At 41.7% G+C, this 21,873-nt stretch overlaps 1 protein-coding gene across 5 annotated transcripts in view; it reads right to left on the bottom strand.

The window, feature by feature from the left end:
* The window catches only part of SRGAP1 (SLIT-ROBO Rho GTPase activating protein 1), a 258,617-nt gene that overhangs the window by 115,716 nt on the left and 121,028 nt on the right, over positions 1–21,873 (bottom strand). For 3 of the 5 annotated variants that reach the window (XM_008524590.2, XM_008524591.2, XM_070621938.1), the window contains 2 exons: positions 16,038–16,233; positions 11,242–11,404 (listed from right to left, as the gene is read on the bottom strand). In XM_008524590.2, coding sequence (XP_008522812.1) covers positions 11,242–11,404; positions 16,038–16,233 — 359 coding nt within the window. Of the gene's footprint in view, positions 1–11,241; positions 11,405–11,748; positions 11,857–16,037; positions 16,234–16,331; positions 16,351–21,873 lie in introns of those variants that run through there. The other 2 variants (XM_070621939.1, XM_070621940.1) reach the window with 2 other exon arrangements.

The raw sequence follows: 21,873 nt of genomic DNA, 5'->3' as shown, positions 1-21,873 counted from the left end.
AAATAATCAAAGAAAATTATTTTGGTAGACCCTCAGAATCTGCATCTTTAGAGTTAAAGAGATGAAATTTTTATGAGCATGTTCATTCAGGCCAGTTCACTAGCTAATTATGGTTCTGTGTTCAATTGAAACTAACAAAGTTTAAAAAGTAAAAATGATGCATATATTTATTTACTACCAATTATTGAACATTACTGATTTTTCTCAATCTAAATAGTTCCTATATCCAGTGTCAACATTTTTTATTTTTGTAAGTTTCTAGGTTGATCTGACAAAGTAGTCAGTTGGTAAAATTTCTCCTTGTTTCTACTTAATTACTTCTCTAATAATGAGACATTTTTCCCCCTTTGCTTGAGATTTAAAAGGTACTGAAATCAATATGACAGCCATATTCAGTATCTGTTGGCAACTGCCTATTTTTGGGTTGCTAGAATTCAAGTATCACAGTGTTTCTTAATTCAAATATTTGCTGCATGAGCAATATCCCCAATATGGCATTCTTGCAGCTGCTGGAAATCTTTTAGAATCCTACCGTGTGTAATTAAACATAGTCTTCAAATGGTAAGAAACCTTGGCTAGCAACCAGAATCCTGTTCTCAGGTTGCTCTAGACTTTGTTGATCTCAACTGCAGACACCTCGACATATGGTAGGAATGTTCTCTCCTCATCAGTTCTTTTCTTCAGGCTGCAATTTCCTTCTTGGAGGAGGAGAATGAGTAAGGATTCAGTGTCTATGGCTCTTTGAAAAGGAACTTTATTACGTGCTAATCTACTATAAATAACTGAACCTAAATAAACCTGGTACTGAGTGATATTTTCTTTTTACTCCTCTTTATGGGAGGTCAGGACTGGGTATCTTTTGATCTACTCCATGTTTGTTAGTTTAATCTAGAGTTGTAAACGCTGTGATTGAAAAACAAACCAAATTGGAACATTTCTTTAAAGGAAAAACCTGGGTGAACAGAAGACTCAGTTTGGATCAATGGTTTTCCACTTGGGCCAATTTTCCCCCCAGGACACATTTGGTAATATCTGAAGACATTTTTGGTCGTCACAACCAGTAAGTTGCTACCGGCATTTCATACGCAGAGAAATTCATTCTCATATAATTGTTGTTTTCCCAAAAGTAATGTAGCATTTCTCTCTGGCTGCTGTCAATATTTTTTCCTTTGTCTTTAGTTTGATTATGAAGTGTCTGGGTATAGACGTGTTTGGATTCATCTAGTTTGGGTTTTTCTGAGTTTCTTAAATGTGTAAGTTTATCTCATTTGCCAAATTTTGGTAAATTTTCTTCCAATTCTTTTTTCAAATATTCTGTCTGCACACACTTTCTCTTCTCCTTCAAGAATTCTGCTGTCATGAATATCAGACCTTTTGGTAGTGTCCCAAAGGTCCCTGAGGCTCTGCTCATTTTTTTTTCAATCTTTTTTCTCTCTGTTGTTCAGATTGAATAATTTCTATTAGATCTGTCTTCAAGATTAACAGAAATTAATCTGACTCTTTCTTCAGTTATCTCAATTGTGCTATTGAGCCCATCTAGTGAGTTTTTTATTTTGGTTATTGTATTTTTCTAAAATTTCCATTTGGTTACTTATAACATATTTCTTTGCAGAGACTTACTATCTTTCCATTCATTTCAAGAGGGCTTGCCTTTACTTCTTGGGATATTTTTATCACCGTTGCTTTAAAAAATTTTGCTAGGTAATTCCAACATTTGTGTCACTCAGAATTGGTGCCTGTTGTCTTTCCCCATGTGAGTTGCCATTTTCCTGGTTCTTTGTATGCTGAATAATTTTGGACTGTATTCTGGATATTCTGAATATTATTGTTATGAGACTCTGGGTCTTGTTTAAACCATATGTAGGATGTTGATATTTCTGTTTTATTGGGAAACCAATCTGGTTGGATTCAGGGTGCAAATTCTGACTGGCCTTCTATGGGTCGTGGTTTCAATGTCAGTTCTGTTTCCCACATCTTTGAAGCACTATTTGGATCTGTCCTGCATATGCACCATCCAGTGGCCAGTCTGAAACCAAGGCAATGGTCCATCTCTTAGCTCAGTTCTCAAAGTCTCTGGTAGGCACACTGCTTAAGATCAGACCCAGCATGTACAGCTCAGGAGTTCATAACGAACTTTATGGGATTGCTTTTTTCTTCTTCACCCTCTCTGTGATCTCCCTAGTATTTTTCGGTTTCTTGGAACATCCCTTTTCAGTCCTCTGACCACAAAGCTAGCATTTTAGTTATTCCACTCTGCCACAAACTTCCCATGATTGATTTCTCCTCTGATTTCCCTCTCTTGGGAAGTAGACTGCACAAAATAAGTGTTGCTTACATCTAGCCCTGTATATACTGGATCATGCTGAAATGCCATGAAATTTCTGTCATGTGGATGACACTCATCTCTGGTTTCTAAAACAGATGCAAGTATTCATTCAATAAATATTTATGGAGCATCTGCTATGTGCCAGTCACTGTTTCCGTGAACAATAGAAGGTTCCTTCCCTTAGGAACTTACATGTGAATTGAGGGGAGACAGAAAGTGAACAAATATTAAATAAATATATAATATGTCAGAAAGAGATAAGTGCTATAGAGAAAAATAACATTAGGGAAGGGAAATGGGGATATAGACTTTCATTCAGAGTGAGGTGGGAGCCAAGAGAGTGAGCAAAGGAGTAACGGGATCTGCTTGAAGTTAAAAGGATTGTTCCAGTTTTTCCTATTTATATATTTGATTAGTCATTTCAAAGACAACTTGGGAGGTAAGGCAGTTGGAGCCCAGGTGCAAGCTACCGTCTTGCTCAGAAGTTGCCTGGTATCATGTCTTTTCATTTTAATGATCCTAATACTGTATATTCAAAGCATAGTTTTCAAGTGTACCTGGTGAAGAGGCTAATTCTCCATTAATAAAGAGCATTTGGGGCTGAATCAGTTACTGGATATAGTTCCCCACTACTCTACTGTAAACACTGACTGGCGTACTCTGGGTCAAGTTTCTTTAAGGTTTTAGTTTACAATAAATAATTGCTTTCTTGTGTGTCTTATACAATAGGCTCATTGTACAAAAATCAGAAGCTAGAGATAAGCAAAAAGAAGAAAATAAAAGTAATTTAGAGATAGTCATTTAAAATAATTTTGGTATATACACTTCCAGATTTTTTTTAATCATAAATAAGTTTCAAGTGCTTTTCTTTGTTTTCCTTTTTTGCTTTCTTCTTCTTTTCTTTAAAGCCCCCAGTACATAGTTGTATATTCTAATTGTAGGTCCTTCTGGCTCTGCTATGTGGGACGCTGCCTCAGCATGGCCTGATGAGTGGTGCCATGTCTGCGCCCAGGATCTGAACCAGCGAAACCCTGGGCCTCTGAAGCTGAGCCCGTGAACTTAACCACTCAGCCACGGGGCTGGGCCCTCAAGTGCTTTTCAACAACTATTCTCATTGTAATTATAGGTTCAAATACTAACATGAGAGTGTCAGTACTGCCATATCATGCTGTGTGACAAAATGTCCAACTTAGCTGACATCAGGTTTTTTAAAATTTTAGGCATGTGTCGCTTAACAATGGGGATACGTTCTGAGAAATGTGTCATTAGGCGATTTCATTGTTGTGCAAATATCACAGAGTGTACTTACACAAACCTAGATGGTATAGACTACTACATACCTAGGCTATGTGGTACTAATCTATGGGACCACTGTCGTATATGTGGTCTGTCACTGGCTGAAATGTTGTCATGTGGCACGTAACCACATATCCCTTTCCAAGGAGACACACATACGTCATCTGCTTAACGTCTCTTTAAAAGTCTTTAATAAACCTTCTGAACTGAGGGTGAATGCTCACCTAGTAACTTGCCTGCTAGATTGATAGGTAGGTCAATCACATACGTCCTGCTGTCGTTAAGTAATAAAGGCAACACTGTAAATGCAAGAACAGCAGCACCAACATCTGCTTTTATTAAGCACTTACTGTGTGCCAGCCATCCTATAAGCAATTTATACATGCAAATTAAAAATATTTTCTAAAATATTTCAGCAAATTACATCACTGTAAGAAATGATAGCTTGGTTTTGATTTATTTCTGGAAAAAGGAGCCAGCTCTAGGGTTGATAACACTCAAGAGAACCAGCTAGTAGTGTTAGCTTCAACTATTCTCACTTATTTATCCAGGCGCCATCAATAATTAAGCTGTCCCTGGAGGCCAGCAGAATACCATTTAATTCTTCTGCTACACTGCACTGAATGCTCTGAAAAAGTTCCTCTTGTTATATTATTTATTACTGTTACATAAGCATCCTAAATCATACATGGTAGCTCTGTGCTAATGAAACAGTCAATTTATTTTTCAGGGGATAGATTACTCATTGGTAAATCACAGCCATGACCATCTTTACTCCAGAAAGGCAAAACGAAAGAATTTCATCCAAAGCATGAAATTCTAATGCCACCTTTTGACCAAATATTCTATTTCAAGGAATGTAGCATAAGAAAAAAATACCATAGATGTGTGAAAGATTTAAATGTCCAACAACAGGAAAATAACATGGCCACGCGGATAGTGAAACACTATGCAGGTATGGAGAATCCTGTTTTAAAAGATTACTTCCAGACATGTGAAATGCTAATGATAGTTTACATAAAAAGGGCAGGTTCCCAAGCTACATGTAACGAAATTTCAATTTTGTAAAATACATATGTATATTTGTATACTACACATATATATTTATGAATACCGAAAAGGTATAGCCTAAAATATTAACAGTAGGCAGTGTTAATATGGATAATTTTTACCTTTTTTAGTGTTTTCTAAATTTCTACAATGAATATACATTTTTATATTCAAAAAGAAATACTCTTTCTCTTTCATATATAGATTGGTGTTTTTCAGATTTTTTAAAACTTATGGACCTTTTCTTCAAAACAAGGTTAGAGCCTTAGCGATCTGTAGTAGACTGGTACCTTTTATTAACTTATATTAAAGCATGTCTTTGAATATTAATTTATTTTAAGTGCTCTAATTGAAATTTTTTCCCCATGAATTGTTTTCTTTCATATTGGGGTATTTCAATAGAACATGATTGGCTTTGATCAAAATAAAAATGACTATAAATTTCCAAATCTTACTAGTAATCTCTCCTTCCTTTCGGAGAGGGCCACACAATCAATAAACCCAAAGTGGCTTAATTTAATTCCTACCAGTCTGAATCTGATAACCCACGGCATTTACGCTAAAGTGGGGTAATTCTCAGTGGCTCGGAGACAGTCTCTGCTGCTTTGAATGGCTTCCTATAGCTTGGATGACTGACAGATTTTGCTGCCTCATCCAGAACTACTGTCCTTCAGGATTTGCATGAGAAATAAACAGGGCCAAGAACCATCATGTCCTAATCTCAGAAGCTTCTGAACTGGGCATTGAGTAACATCTCCAGTTACCACCGAAAAACACGCACAGAGTCATAGTCAGTATGAACCATCTAAGACCTATGAGCAAAGACAAGAATGCACACCAGCCAGCCTGGCTCTGTAATTTCTATCTCTGAGCCTTTTGTTTCTTCATCCCTGAAATGCGGATGGTAATACCTGTCCACTGGGCAGCTGTGAGGATGTGTGAGCTCATGTGTGAAAAATGCAGAGCACAGGCCTTGACCCACAGTTAGAATTCAGTTAACTGGTGGCATACAGATGTCATTATCATTCGTGAAGAAACAAAATAAATTATACTTGTACACATATTTATGCAAACCAAGGAAGGATAAAAACACGTTAATAGGGGCTGGCCCCGTGGCCGAGTGGTTAAGTTCGCGCGCTCCGCTGCAGGCGGCCCAGTGTTTCGTTGGTTCGAATCCTGGGCACGGACATGGCACTGCTCATCAAACCACGCTGAGGCAGCGTCCCACATGCCACAACTAGAAGGACCCACATGAAGAATATACAACTATGTACCAGGGGGCTTTGGGGAGAAAAAGAAAAACAAATTTTTTAAATCTTAAAAAAAAAAAAACAAACCCATGTTAATAATTTGAAAACAATCCATGGGTAAATGACGGACTTCGAGATACTTTAAAACACACAGCAATAATTTAACATTCAAATGCTACCATTTTATGGTGCTCCCTCTAAACTACAAACTTCTATTAACACTCCTGAATCGGTAAATAAGATCATGTGATAAGGTGCTTAGATATGGTGATTACTGCAGGCGCCTGTGGTCTGCCCTGTACGGTGGCTGCTGACACTGATGACCTCTGTGTGTGTAGTGTAGGAACTGCACATTTCCTGGCTGCAGCACCAAACCAGATGCAGAACACTGTCTTTCAGCTTGAGTCACGGCAAGCAGGCAGCACAGCCTCATGGCTCTGGGAGACAGGGCTGGAGAGCAGGGCAAGAGGCATCTCGCCACCCCTTGTTCTTTGGGGAAGAAGTGAGGGCTGATTACGAAACAAATGCACGTGTACAAGGAGTCTCTAATTTCCGACCTTCTCCTAAAATGGCAAAGCAGATCTTGAGAGAGTAAAAGCAGAGTCCTACTTTATCCATGCTTACGTTGTCCATGACGAACAGACAGTCTGAGAGTGAATAACTCTTACTGTTGAATGAATGAGGAAATCAATGAAGCCTCAAAGGGAAGATTCTCTCGGTGAAATGGCTATGGGGGAGCTGAGAGGCACAGGGGGTTGACCCACACAAGCATTCACTGGGTTATTCCCTGATTTTCCACTAACTGTTGAAATGTGAGCACCAAAATTTTAAGTCAGCTATTAGCAAGGCTGTTGTGAGGGTGTTTCTCAGAGTCTGTTTACAAAAATGGTTTGGAACTTCACACCAAGCGATACACAAATAACATGTGATGATCTGGATGTGTTTCTCACGGTTGTGGCACATATCTCCTTAGAATGAGGGCACATTTAGTACATTCTCACCTTACACAATTACTGCAGGCACATGGAATAAGTGTTTGCGATATAGATCATAACACAGATAACAGCTAAATGTTAGTTAGGACTTATTAAGTGCAGACTCTAGGCTAAGTGGCTTTCCATGTAAGACTCATGAGTCCTCCATACAATTACCTGAAACAGCTTACTATAACATTGCTACCAATAGTGTCAACGCCAGGACTCATACCCAAACTATCTGATTTCAGAGCCTAAAAGATGAACCACTATGTTATCTGACCAACAGCCTTCATTTACATTGATTATTGAAATAATCAATATTTGCACAATTGTGTATTGTTGTTTTTAAAAAGCTTCACTTTTCTTACCTGCTGAAAACCCTCTGTCAAGCATAGGTGACTATTTCTAAAACTGGTTCTGATGTGACTCAGATTTAATTTGAAGCTGTTCCCTATAGCTACGTGTGGAATTTGGGATGCCTATAACTGTCTTCCTCATTACTGTATCCATTTGGATACAGAAACATCCTGGAGTTACCTGGTCCAAACTCTGACAGTTTGGGTACGAGGCTTCTCTACCGGACTAAACTGAATACAGTGCAGCCGCATAGCGATGCCCAGCACCCAGCATCCATCCGGACCTCCACACAGACCTGGGGATATTTTTGAAAAATGAGGAAGTCTTGAAACCTCCTCCCAAGAAGGACAAGCATTATGCTCACTAATGACTCCAGAGCAGTTCTGGGGGCCACTTCAGACCGGCTCTGATGATGTCTTTCCATTCTGATAGAAACGATGCTTCTGGAACCATAAGAATGGAAGAAAAGCTGGAGAAGAGGATGGTGAGGATAAAAAAAGCAGAAAGGCTAGTCTTGCTTTTTAATCTAAAGGGACCTGAGGTTCTCTGGACTTGACAGATATGGGTTCTGGCTTCCTGTTCTTTCCGATGACAAGTGTGTCCTAAGTGGGTGGATCTGGGTCCCCAGAAAGCTCCAGTTTCTCCCCTTTGCACTCTGCCTTTCTTGTTCTTCTTTTTCCAGCAATGATATACATGGAAAGGTGGGTGAACAGTCTGCCGGGCTTGCCTGAGGAAGGTCGAATTTGAAACTTGTAACTGTAATGACTTAACTATCCAGCTGGTCAGCAATGGTTCGTGGGGAGACCATCCCACTAAATGCCAAAGTAACCAGGAGTCCATATCAATAGGCAGCTTCCAAGGATTAAAATTCTTTTTTTTTAAAATAAGATTATTTTGGGCTGGCCCGGTGGCGCAGCAGTTAAGTTTGCACGTTCTGCTTCAGCGGCCCGGGGTTCGCCGGTTCGGATCCCAAGTGTGGACATGGCACCGCTTGGCAAGCCATGCTGTGGTAGGTGTCCCACATATAAAGTAGAAGATGGGCACAGATGTGAGCTCAGGGCCAGTCTTCCTTGGCAAAAAAGAGGAGCATTGGCTGCAGATGTTAGCTCAGGGCTAATCTTCCTCAAAAAAAAAAAATTATTTTGGAAATTTGAAGCTTTTGCCTTTAAGCACATCTCTTTTTTTTTTTTTGAAGATTTTATTTTTTTCCTTTTCTCCCTAAAGCCCCCCAGTACAGTTGTATATTCTTCGTTGTGGGTCCTTCTAGTTGTGGCATGTGGGACGCTGCCTCAGCATGGTTTGATGAGCAGTGCCATGTCTGCGCTCAGGATTCGAACCAACGAAACACTGGGCCACCTGCAGCGGAGCGCGCGAACTTAACCACTCGGCCACGGGGCCAGCCCCAAGCACATTTCTTAAAGATTTTATTTCTCCTTCTTCTCTCCAAAGCCCCCTGCTACATAGTTATATATATTTTTAGTTGTGGGTCCTTTTAGTTGTGGCATGTGGGATGCCGTCTTAGCATGGCCTGATGAGCAGTGCCATGTCTGCACCCAGGACCTGAACCTGCGAAACCCTGGGATGCTGAAGCAGCACGTGAACTTAACCACTTGGCCACGGGGCCGGCCCCCAAGGATGAAAATTCTTTGAGTACCAGAAAATCTGTCTAAGAAGAGAACTTCTAGGTGGTAAACAAGCAGGCATAGAGAGAGAGAGAGAGAGTGTGTGTGTAATTACCATATGTTCCCCAGACCCTCTCTTCAAGAGTCAGGAACTTATTCCCCCAACTACTGGGAATACTGGCTGCTGGCTGTTGAGACTCAGCTGATCCCTCTCTTGGAATTGCCTTCCACCAAAGGGAGCTGCCTCATCCCAAGATTACTTATCTACTCGCCAAGGGCAGCTCAGATCCAGTGACTGCAGGACACAGGCGAGGCCCCCTTGTCTGGATCTGAGACAACTCTAAAGAGCCATCCCAGCTCCAGGGCTCCCACGGGTCCAGTGTCACCCTCTGCCCAACCCTGCCTTGCCCACTCCCTGAGCGAGGGGAGAGCACTCTCTTGAATCATCTCCCAAGATCACAAAGCCAGTCAACAGAAGAGCTGGGATTCAGATGCAAATCCACTTGACTCTCAGCCCTAGGTTTCCAGCAACTTCATCAAGTCCTTGACTTTGAGTTACAAAATACGTACCCTTACATCTTAGCCAGACATTCAAAGTCCCTTTTGACTTGTCCTTTCTAGCCTCACATCCCATCACTCACTCCCATACAACCCCTGGTCCAGTCACACCAAACTCTCCTTTCCCTGAACGTGTTACGCTTTCGCTTTCCCTGGAATCGCTCACTGTCCTTGTCTGCCGCATGACCGCCTCCTTCTACAGGTCTCGCTTCGAGTATTCCCTCTTCTGTGAAGAACTTCCCGACCCCTCAGTAGGGTCAAATCTCCAGCCTTCAAGCTCCCTGCACGGCTGTGCTCCCCGTAGCAGGGTGACTGTTAATTATTGTAATGAGTTTCTTGCAGGCAGGGACGTGTCTTTTAAATCTGCTTCCCCAGCCAGGCATTTTAAAGACGTTTTGTTGAATGAATAAATAAACGAACTCAACTGAGGCGCTGGTCCCACAGGCCTTGGCTGAATGGCTGCCAGCACCCCCACGACTGGGAAGCATCCCATAGCACCATGCAAATTTGGATAAACTGTGACCTTTTTGAGCACGAGGACTAGTTTTCCTTAACCTAGGTAGCCTTTCCAAGACCTAACACCGCCTCCTGCTCACAGAAGATGCTCGGAAACACCCAGTGAAACAAATGAGGTCTTGGCTGAAAGACCAAGAGAAAATTATTTCACTTTCAAGGCTCAGTCTAAAACATGTTTTAAAATCTCTACTTTTTAAGATACATGGGATATTTCTCTACCTATTTTATTCTCAATTAATATGCTTAGTTCCAGGTTTAAAAAATTTCTCCTTTGTTTGAAACATTTCTTTTCCTATTTAATAGACCAAAAGATGACTGAGAGTTTGCTACATTCCATTTCAGGTCAGAAATCGAACCTAACGTGGACACATCAAACGTGACCAAGAAGTCCAGCTGGCCTACTTAACACTACGTCTTTGTTTCTTAAGGGGCCTCTTTGAAACATAAATATGTCATTAATCTACAAGGTGTTTTTCCCCCCACTTTTTGAAACTAATAATTACTTACTGCACAGAGGTACAGATATTGGGATAGGCACCAAACACCACCAGTACAAAGCGGAGGGAGGGCAGCAGCGAACCCTTGTCCTATAAACATAAAAACCGAAAGCCAGGCTTCTTGAGCAAGTAGCTGCATTCTCTACACAGGAAATGGCCCAATTTTGCTATTATTCTCAACAAAAATGTCCAAACAACAGAAAAATTGCTGAGAGCCGGCTGAGACTAACAACAATGATAAGAAGCCTAAAAACCCAGTTCTTATTTTTTTAATGGATTTGGGGAGGAGGAAGCTCTCTGGCACATCAGGGACAGGATTTTCTGTGCCTGGTGGAATCTGTTTCACGTCTCTCTCTTCTGTTCCACTGCTGGTCTGGTGGGAGCGAGAAAAGACCGTGGTAACATTTTCCTGAGAAAGCAGCACATCTGGCTATCTTGTTCTTCACAAGTTTCTGATCACGTGTGAGCCCGAAACACAATTTTTAAGGCTCTTCCTCTCTGGTCTTATTTTTCATAACTGCAGGCAGGCCGTTCCCAAGGACAGAAGTGCAATTTGTAGGCACATGTCATTTCAAAATTGTTCACGTCACAGAATGAGTGTTCTGTTTAAGTATGCCTGCTCAGGTTTAACTTTTTATTCTGCATCTTTAAAATACTCATCATTTATTTATTTTTTTTACCTAATATTCATGGAGTATAATTAAGTAAATAAGACACCAAACCCTTCTCGGTTGTGGTTTCAGGCAAAGCGGCTGCGGCAAAGGCCACTGCGGCAGGATTCACACAGTGTACCTTTTTAAACATCCTGGTGGAATCCTCACTGATCTGCATGAACCGCATGATCACGTTGTTCAGGTAGATGTCGCTCAGGGTGGCGTGGTCTTTGCTTTCTCTCCTCACTTGGTTCAGCAGCAGATACCAGCAGTTGACTGGAGACAACAAGTTCTGGTCTTTCCTAAGAAGGGAAGAAAGACAGAACCACCGTCAAAGTCAAAGCTGTCAGTGAGTGCGGGGAGTCACCACGGCAGACCAGGAGCCACAACAGACGGCTGCTGAGGCTGTTCCCCCTACCCCGGGCATGGCTCATGCCAAGACACTCGACAGCCAGCAGAACTGCCTTCCAGGCTGTGACGGCACAGAGCCAGCAATTCCCTAGGCGTGGAGGGAAACACTTGGACCAAGAACATCCCATAAACTCACACTCCTGACGAGGGTCACGGGCCCTAACACACACAGCACTCGGGCACACCTTCAGCCTGACATGCCCATCGAAGGAGCAGGGTATGTTTACACACAAACCTCCTGACTCCTGTCTCACAGACAGACTGTGGTTTGCCAGCGCACACAAAGTCGGCTTTGAATGTTCAGGCTGTGGTTGGAAAAGAGAGCTGGCTAGGTATGCTGTCCACGGAACACAAATTTGAGGGTTATTTATTAATCCCCTGATACATAACCTCCAGCCTCCCCAAAAAGTGTTCCCAGGAATAAGAACGTCATAGCCTTGTCCCAGGGCTCATAAACAGAACCAAGAAGTCTGCTGGCTCGTGACTTATCACATGTCCTATTTAAACCCATTAAACTATTGCAGATTTGTAACTACACCTTGCTTTGTTCTAGATAATAAGGCTAAAGGTGAACAGAAACCACGAAAGATGACTTGTAAAAGATCTTAAAGAACAACTCTGAACAAAAACAGTGACCAACTGGGATGTTACGGCTTCCAAAAAGGAAAAAAAAAAAAAAAAAAATCAAAGTACAATGTTTTTTTTTTTTACTTTACAATCTAACTGTAAATTGCAAAACGGCACGGAATGTTTATCCCAACTCAAGGATACTGGCGCCCTTTTATCAGACGTGTTATCCTCCCATTACTCATGATCATTTATGACTCTAAATATTAGTTAAATTTGGAAAGAAATCATTAAGTCGAGTCTTTCTGTGATTAAGTCCTGCAGATTCAGGCTTTAACGCTGCATCAAGTCGAAACCCTCTGAGAAGAAAGATGGAGTAGAGGACTGAAGTGGGATGGGTGTTGGGAGAACTCCTGATCCAGGGTCCTAGCACTGTGCCCGTGGAGATGCCCCCGTCCTCGCGCTGGCACACTGGGAATCACACCCCATCTGGAGAACCCGCTTTCTGCTCTGAGCTGTGGGGTGGGGGCCGCGGCTGCACGGCCGACAACTGGCGCTTGTCTGCCACACTCTCTCCACCGGGCAGAGGGGTGCCCTTCTACGTTAACTGTTAGTACATCCTTCAGGCTGAAGTAGCCCATAAATTCTCTGCGAACACTTCATACTTTTTCCCATCCTCCCTGCCCTGCCCATGGTAAGCATCAAATAAGTTACTACAATCATTGAAAAAAGCGCATTATTGCCTTAATAAGTGATAATAATATCAACAACAACAACAATAACCAGGGCAGCAGCTTTCATTCGCTGAGCACCTACCGGAAGAACCAGCACACACAAGTCAAGAGCAGAGAACACGGAGCTGTACTATTCAGGTTCGAATCCCAGAACCACCACTTCCTGGCTGTGTGATCTTGGCCAAATTATTTAAATCTCTTTGTGCCTCCGCCACTTCATTTGTAGAACGGGTAAAATAACAGGACTTATCTCATAAGGTTATTATGAGGATTATCTGAGTTACTATGTAATTTTAACGCTGACTAGAATGCCTTAGGCCCGTAGTAAGTGCTGTATAAAGTCAGCTGTTTTTAGCCAGCAGCTGGTCTAAAGACTTACACACACTCACTCCGCCTCATCCTGACCACTGCATTTTAAGGCAGAGATTCCTGTATCCCTCCGTCAACGAGAGAACCAAAGCTTAGCGAGGGGCAGTGATCTGCGGAAGACCAAAGCTAGTATTAGAGTCTGTGAGTCCAGGGAGGCTGATCTGAGCCTTGGTCTTTCAGCCATGCAGTCGGAACCTTGGGCCAAGGATTGGTCCACACAGTGAGCATCCTCAAACTGAGGAAGAGCCAGACTCCACGGTTCAGCTTAAATGACTGGTAAGGTTCGGGTGCTAAAGGTTTAACACTTATTTGGTGAAGAAGACAAGGAATATTGAGTGCATACCCCAAGCCAGCTATCAATCACATCAAGGACTCTGTCATGTTTCTCATTTAATGGTCATATAATCTTATTTTACAAATTAGGAAACCAAGGCTCGGAGAGGTTGGGCAACTTGACCAAAGTCACACAGTAGAGCCAGCATTCAAACCAGGTCTGTCTGACACTTTAATAAAACCTGTCTTTGATTTTTTTTCCTAATCCTGGTTTGTCCTATCTATAGACATTATCCATCTTATCTTCAGTCCCACATTCAATAATAAACTTATTCAAGTCAAAGGAAACTCCAAGCTGCTTATCTTTTGACAAAAACTAGTAAATAAACCAGGAGAAACCAAAAGCTGATCCACTAAAGGATGAGACTAGGGGGCACGGCCCACGCTGGTTCCAGTTCACAACCAATGACCAAGTGCAGAACACAGAAGACATTCAACAATGCTTACTGAGTGGGTGAATGGGCTGTCTTCTTATTTGCAATCACTTTAAAGAGGGACGGTCACTATAGTGAATATAGCACTGGCTCCCGTCTCCTCTTTCCAGCTCCAGTCTCCGTCAAACACATTTGACATTCGTTCACCCTGGGAATCATCACTAAGATTTATCTCTATGCTGGACCAACACAAGAGGTTAAAGTCATCCAAAAAAAAAAAAAAAAAAAGAACCTGAAACTAAGATATACAACTATGTACCCTGGGGGGATTTGGGGAGATAAAGCAAGGAAAAAAAAAAAACCTGGTTAAAATTAAAAAAAAAAAAAGAGAGAGAGAGAGAGAGAAAGACCCCCTGTCCAGAAGAGCTCTGCATTTGCTTCTGCAAAAGTACCCCAGGGGCAGTTCTCACCCTACTTTTTATGTAGCCTCCAAAGCCAAGGAAGGGTGCAAATGAGGCCGCTGGTGAAGGCCACGCCGGGCTTCTCTGCAGCCCTCTCATCTGGAGTGCAGGCTGAGAGCAGACTGCCTGCCTCTCTGCAGGTGGGCAGGGGTCCTCTGATTCACCACCTCACTGCCACAGGAGATGCTCTGGGCCTGAGTTTGGGCTAGGATGCAGTGCGATAGGGCTAGTGGTGGGGAAGCCCTCGGTCCCAACTCTTTAGCCTGCACAACCCTCATCTTCTGTCCCCACGTGGGACCAAAGGGTGGATACAACCCCCACATCGCTTTTCAGTTCCCTCTTCCTTTTTTGGCCCCTGGAAATTTCCCTTACTTTCCTATGAGTTCCATGATACATTTAAAACAATGTCGACTATGTTCTAATCAGCATTTCTGGGAGTTTTGTAGCAGAAGTATTTTTCAGATTACCTAGTCTTGTATTTCCAGAAATGAAAGACTGTGCTGCCCTTTTCATATCTCTGAAACATACCTATTTCTTTCTACCTCCAGTGTTGCTGGTTTATGCCATTACCGCAAGAATCCCCTCATGGTCTCTCTCCTTCGACTATATCTTCCTCCGGTCCACGATACTATCTATGGGCTTTGTCATCATTTTAAAATGCAGGTCTGAGCTGGTCATCCTTTACTTAAAACTCTCCAAAGGCTTCTCACGCTCTCAGGATAAAGTCCAAACTGACCAGTGTGGTCCACAGGCCTCAATGATCCCGCACAATGTGTGCGTGTACCTTGACAGCTCACCACCTCACTACTGGCTCCCACTGGAATACTTCCTGTTCCGCAAAGCTGCCCTCTACCCTTCCCTTCTGGCCCCTTGTGTACGACGTTCCCCCTTCCTGGTCCCCTCTGGTCCCCAGTCCTCCAGGCCTTCACCTATGTATCACTTCTTCCAGGACTTTTCCTTGACTGTCCATCCTCACTTCCCTATAAAATGGATTTCCGTCCGGTCGACGTAACGGCATCCTGCGCTTACTCCTCTTGTAACGCTGTATATTCTATGGGAGTTGTCTGCCTACTTGTCTCTTTCTATCTCTTGGATTTAAATTATAAAATAAATCTCATTATCAGAAAAACCTGAATGTATTTTTTTAACACATGAAGTACAATTAATATAAAGTTTAATTATACTCAATCATAAGCATTTTACCGAAGATTCTTGTCCTAAGTCAGTCTCAATTGCAATGATCACAAACATGATGGCTATGGGACGGGGACTAAGCTTAAACAACCCTTATTGCTCATTTTCATGTACGATCACTACAGAAATCCTGAGGTCTCTGGTTGAGGAAGCAGCTCTTTTAAATGTGCCCATTCAAATATCTACCTGTGGTAGATATCAACTCCCAGGTTTTTTGTAATCATGAATTTTATAAACACACATTTTTTCTTCTCATAAAGTTAATCACAAATACATATCTATTGGAAAGAGAAAAATATCGAGAGAATACCATTAGTTTAAAATGTGATAAATTGATGCTCATAAATGATAAATGCAGAGGGTTGCTTGTACTTATGGGGATCTGCCAATCAACAGCTTACCAGACAAAAGTGGAAAATTCTAAAACCAGTAAGGGTGGTAAAAGGTAGGATGTCACCTTGGAAAGGTGAATTTGAATCACGTCTCTCTTACTTGTATTGTTGATGATCCTTAGTGCTTCTCGTTTTTGCCATGAACCTTTCAGCTAACTTCTCTAGGTTCCGAGAATATTCCGTCTCAATTTCTGCTTTTTTCCGGAAGAAATCTTGCAGGTCCTGGAGAAGCTGAACTCGCATCTCCGTTTGCTGCTCCAGGCATTTCTGCTGTTCTACCAGTTGAGCTCGGATTTCTAAGGAGAGAAGAGAATCCATTTGATGATTTCACGAAAATGACTGAGGTGTGCTGGTCCGTGCAAGGTGAAAGTAATGCATCCTATTATACATTTACCTCTGTATTGGACCTTTACGAGACTGTGGTCCAGGTTGGGTCTTTAAATAAGATATCTGCTGACTCTTTAAAAGAATGAGACAAGCTTCAGGAAAGAATGTAATAAATTAGAGTAGAAACATGGGTTGCATTTGCAATGCTACAAACACGCATGCAGTCATCAGGGAAAGAAATTGAAGCCTTTTAGATAACAATTCGTAACATGTGACATCTTTGAGCAGCTGAGCACATTGTAATTTTTTTCAACAGCATTTTTACCTCAACTATCCCTTTTGAGTTTGAAAGGCAAAAAAGTGAGCATCATTTCTTCCAGACTTCTGAAGCACCACACACCGCCAGTTGGCACACACAGACACTGACATCTGGGAATTTTCATTTCGTGTCTAAATGTCTACTTTGTAAAACACATAGCTTCAAGTTTTACAGGGATGCCCCGTGCCTAAAAATAATTCCTTTCTATATCCAAATAATCTGTTCATAACGGGGTGACGCTCAGATTCCACTTCAGTACGCTGTTCGCAGCAAAGGTCTTCACTTGGCCCTCGCTTTTTATACATTGTGCAAACTAGCAGCCTTATCGACACATATAATCCTGAAAAGAATCTTTTGACAATTTTAATGATGAGGAACGCGAAGCTTAGTCATCTAGTGATTTAACTGAAACACGAAAGCAAAAAGTGTGTCATGCAAAACCATCTGTAAATGACTGTAACAATGAAACGTGTGTGTTTTGGAAAATAAGATACAGTAACTAATAACAACTGAGCTGTTTTTGTTCTAAGACCCAGGGCTAACCTCCAAAGACAAGACTGTTCAGACTGGAAAACTTCTTTATTTCATTTTCCCCAGCGTCAGTGGATATTCCCCAAAAGTGAGGGCTGCATCTAATTCAGTGGTGTTAACAGAAATCAATGTCCAAATAACACCTCCTCAGTCTCCTTTTATTATTTTTCAATAGAGAAAGACTGAGCTGACGATATACATGCATATGCTTGACCACGTTTAATCAAGCTCATTAACAGCACAGTGCTGGGGCCGGCCCACTGATGCAGCGGTTAAATGCACGTGTTCTGCTTCGGCGGCCCGGGGTTCGCCTGTTCAGATCCCGTGTGCGGACATAGCCCCACTTGGCAAGCCATGCTGTGGTAGGCGTCCCACATATAAAGTAGAGGAGGATGGGCACGGATGTTAGCTCCAGGCCAGTCTTCCTCAGCAAGAAGAGGAGGATTGGCAGCAGATGTTAGCTCAGGGCCAATCTTCCTCAGATAAATAAATAAACAGCACAGTGGTGAAGTTCTGAATGGGGAGTCGGCAAATATGCTCAATATAATGATAGCTAATAACCATCGAACACTTACCATTCTACACCTCACTGAAGTAGGTTCTATCATTACCCCCACTTTACAGAGAACAAAACTGAGGTTTCCGGAGATTCAATACTTTACGCAAGGACTTCAGCTAGCGAGTGGCACCCCTGGGGCCTCTAACCCAGGTCTGGCCGTCAGATTCACGGAACTTCTGCCCACCTCCCATCCACGCTGCATGTGTTGCGCGTCCACAGTGTGCCAGGCCCACATCCTGACAAAGAAGATACAACAACTAGGAACCAAGGTCTCTGCCCTCGGTGAGGTCAGGTCGCAGGCAAACCCTGGGGACAGCCTGCAGGAAGAGACGGAAGCACTGCTCAGACGTCCTCTCTTGGTTTCTCCACTTCTGGATTGGGGGATCCTATTGTTAATCCCACACAAGTGTGGTGAACACCAGAGGGACGACGTTATTACGGCTTTTAACTACCAGGAACAGCATCTGGTTTTTAGTCCATCAAAGTAAGTGTTTTTCAATACAGTATTATAATCAACGTGTCTGCCAAACTCTTTCTCCCACAAATACAGAACTATTTTTGTTTCATAAAGAAAAAAAAAAAATCAAGGGTGGGTATTTCTCATTCACAAATTCCAGTCAGTCTTTTAAGATGAAGTAATTTTAGCACATCTTGCTGTGCTAAGAGAAAATAAATCAATCGTCCTAGGCTGTCAACTAGTTTTCTCTGTTTTTCAGTCTTTTGGGTTTCTTTACAGTTGCCTTAGTGCCAAATAAGAAATAAAAGTGACTGAGAGTATAAATCTCATCAGAAGTACACAAAAATTATATGGGCTTCTTTCTTGGGTCTCATTCTTAGATTTTCTCCTGCTTGTTTCCTTCGGGATTTAAAATCAAGAACTAGGGAGTTTTGAGAAGGAGGACTCTCTTTCAACAGTTAAAATCTATCCTCATTTTGCAAGGAGTAACTGTTACTTCATGTTATCTGTAATTTTCCAGTCAAAATATGACACCAGCAGCATTTTCAATAGTGGAAATATGGAGGGACAGAACCTAGGGTATCATTGTGAGAAAATAAATTATGCTTCAAAAACTAGAGAAGGAAAATCCATTCCATTACCTCTTTAATTTCGAAAAGTCTAAGACAAATGAGGAAAAGATCACAAAAAAAGATCATAAGAAAAAGAAACAAATATAAAAGTACTACCATAAGAAATGCTTGTTAGGAAGACAAAACTTTTGGATTCCTCACACCATATCAGAGCTGTAAGGCAGCATAATACAGTAGATCACCTCCCTGCACGTATGGTATGGCTTTATTAATGTGACCTTCACGAGATTTGGGCTAACCTAAAATGGCACTGAAGAATTTAACAGATTGTGAAATAAACGCTTAGTCATATAAATCTTGGTCCATTGCTCAGAAGAGATGAAGGAAGCCTGTGGTGCACTGGTCCCCACACTGTATGAATCATGTGATGGGACCACAGGTGCCTACAGGGTGTAGCCCCACTGACATCCCGGGTACCAGAGAATCACTAGGGCGGCAACAGCTGAAAGCATCACATCAAGGAGTGATTTCTAGAGAATCTGTGAGTCTTGCTTCTGTTGAAGAGGCTGTAGCTTGCGTCCTACCTGCAGATTCTTTAAGGGCACTCTTCCTAGGCCCTTTATTAGCTTTCTTGGATTAGTATTGACCTGCATCTTTTTTTTTTTTTTTTTTTACAGATCTAAGCTGCATTTTAGTTTAGTGACCAAGACACTACTGAGCTCCTATTTTGTGTTAGGCAGGGTCCAAGGCACTGGAGTTACAAGTATTTCTTAGACACAGCTCCTTTTGGTAGGGAAAACAAATCCTAAACTGATGCTATCAATACACTGTGCCCAGTGCTATAATAAAGGAACGCGCCAGGAAGCTATGGGCAGAGGAGCCGATCCAGATCATGGAAGCGCTTGGAAGATATCAGACCCCACAGGATAAGTAGGTTACAAGATAAGATGGCTGCAACTACGAAGAAAGTGAAAAGACAACCCATAAAAAGGGAGAAATGATTTGCAATTTACATATCTATTAAGGAACTCCTATCTAGAATATATAAAGAACACTTACAACTCAATAACAAAAACACAAATAACCCAATTTAAAAAATGGGCAAAGAATCTCAACAGACATTTCTCCAAAGAAGATATACAAATCGCCAATAGCACACGAAAAGTAGCTCAACATCATTAGCCACCAGGAAGATGCAAACCAAAAGCACAACGAGGGGCCAGCCCGGTGGCATGGTGGTGAAGTTCGCGTGCTCCGCTTCGGCAGCCTGGGGTTTGCAGGTTCGGATCCCAGGCGTGGACCTAGCATCACTTGTCAAGCTACACTGTGGCAGCATCCCACATAAAATAGAGGAAGATTGGTACCAATGTCAGCTCAGTGACAATCTTCCTCAAGCAAAAAGAGGAAGATTGGCAACAGGTGTTACCTCAGGGCCAATCTTCCTCACACACAAAAAAAGCACAATGAGATACCACTTTGCACCCACTAGGATGGCTATAATCAAAAAGACAGACAATAGCAAGTGTTTGTGAGGATGTAGAGAAACTAGAACCCTCATATATTGCTGGTAGGAATGTAAAATTGTACAGCCACTTTTGTAAAACAATCTGGCAGTTCCTCAAAAGGGCAATGTACAGCAGATAAAGACTGAGCAAATCTACGCCTAGGTATATATCCAAGAGAAATGAAAACATATTTCCACACAAAAACTTACAGCAGCGTTATTCATAATAGCTGAAATGTGGAAACAACCTAAATGTCCATCAACTACTGAAGAGAGAAACAAGATGTGTTATAGCCACACAATGGAATATTATTCAGCCATAAAAAGGAATGAAGTACTGACTCATGCTACAGTATGAATGAACCTTGAAAACAGAAGCACAGTGCATGAAACTAGTCACAAAAGACCACTGCTGGGCCATGAACGTGAAATGTCCAGAATACACTAATCCACAGAAGCAAAGTACATTCGTTGTTGACTAGGGTGGAAGGAGTTGGGGAAATGGAGGTGACTGCTAAAGGCTGCGGGCTTTCTTTTTGGGGTGATGAAAACATTCTGAAAGTGGCTGCAGTGATGGTTACTAAACTGTGAATATACTAAAAACCAATGAATTGGACGTGCTACACGGGTGAGTTGTATAATACGTGACTATCTCAATATAGCTGTTAAAAAAAAAAAAAGAATGCCGTATCACAATTCCATGAACTTTTGGTTGTTGAGACATTTCTGAGAATGATGATAATAGTAATAACAACAAAGTAACTCCTCATATTTCCTAGTACTTTTTAGTAGTTCATCAAACTAGACGACACAAACAGGCATGCACTTTAAAACAATGTTTTCACAGAACGGCACTTGCTTCAATGTTTTTCCTTCATCCCGAATTTATCTATAAACCCGAACAGTAAATGCACTTACTGGCTAGCATCATTTGTATATTAATTGTTACAATTTCTAACGGTATAGAAAAGATTTACCTACTAGAACACCAGCAAGGGCTTGTCACCAGGACTCCCACACAACTAAACAAAGCAGCGCAACCTCTCGGAGGCAGAAAAATGCCGTCTCTGAGGAGGCTCTAAGCAGACATTATTTAAAGCCAGGGCAGCACCTATTAAATAATAATAATGGCTGTTTTAACAGGGCAAAAGTTTACTGTTTTATTTGAATGCCTATTATGTCATTTCTATTCTACCAGAGCATCATTACAGAATGATCAACATTAATAATCCGACAAGAATAATACACAGATGTGCTTTCAATCTACTCAATTAATTTGTAAAAAAAATTATTTTTGAAATAGTTCCTCTAAGCTATAAAAATTTGCTGACTAATACTTACCAAATAAATGGAATTGCCTGGGAAAAGAGGAAACGAAGGCATTTCTTGCTATTGCTGTCACAAAGGGAAGTCCTAACGCTTAAAATAAGCTTGTGAGAGACCACAGGCTGATGCGTACTGCATGGAAAGATCGAGCGCAGACAGACTGGGTGCGATACACATCATCATCCAGCAAAGAAAAACACAGTAACATTTCTAAAGCATCACAAGCCAACTCAATTATTTCATAGTCTTGTTTGGTAAGATTTTCTTATGATATCCAAAAAGCATACATTCTCTTCGGATTCATCAGTACTTCTATCTAAAGCATGTAAGGCATCTTCCCA

Source organism: Equus przewalskii, chromosome 5 (assembly GCF_037783145.1).
Source record: "Equus przewalskii isolate Varuska chromosome 5, EquPr2, whole genome shotgun sequence".
Taxonomy (NCBI): domain Eukaryota; kingdom Metazoa; phylum Chordata; class Mammalia; order Perissodactyla; family Equidae; genus Equus; species Equus przewalskii.
The sequence above is the reverse complement of the archived record's forward strand: the minus strand, read 5'-3'. Positions and strand labels throughout refer to the sequence as shown.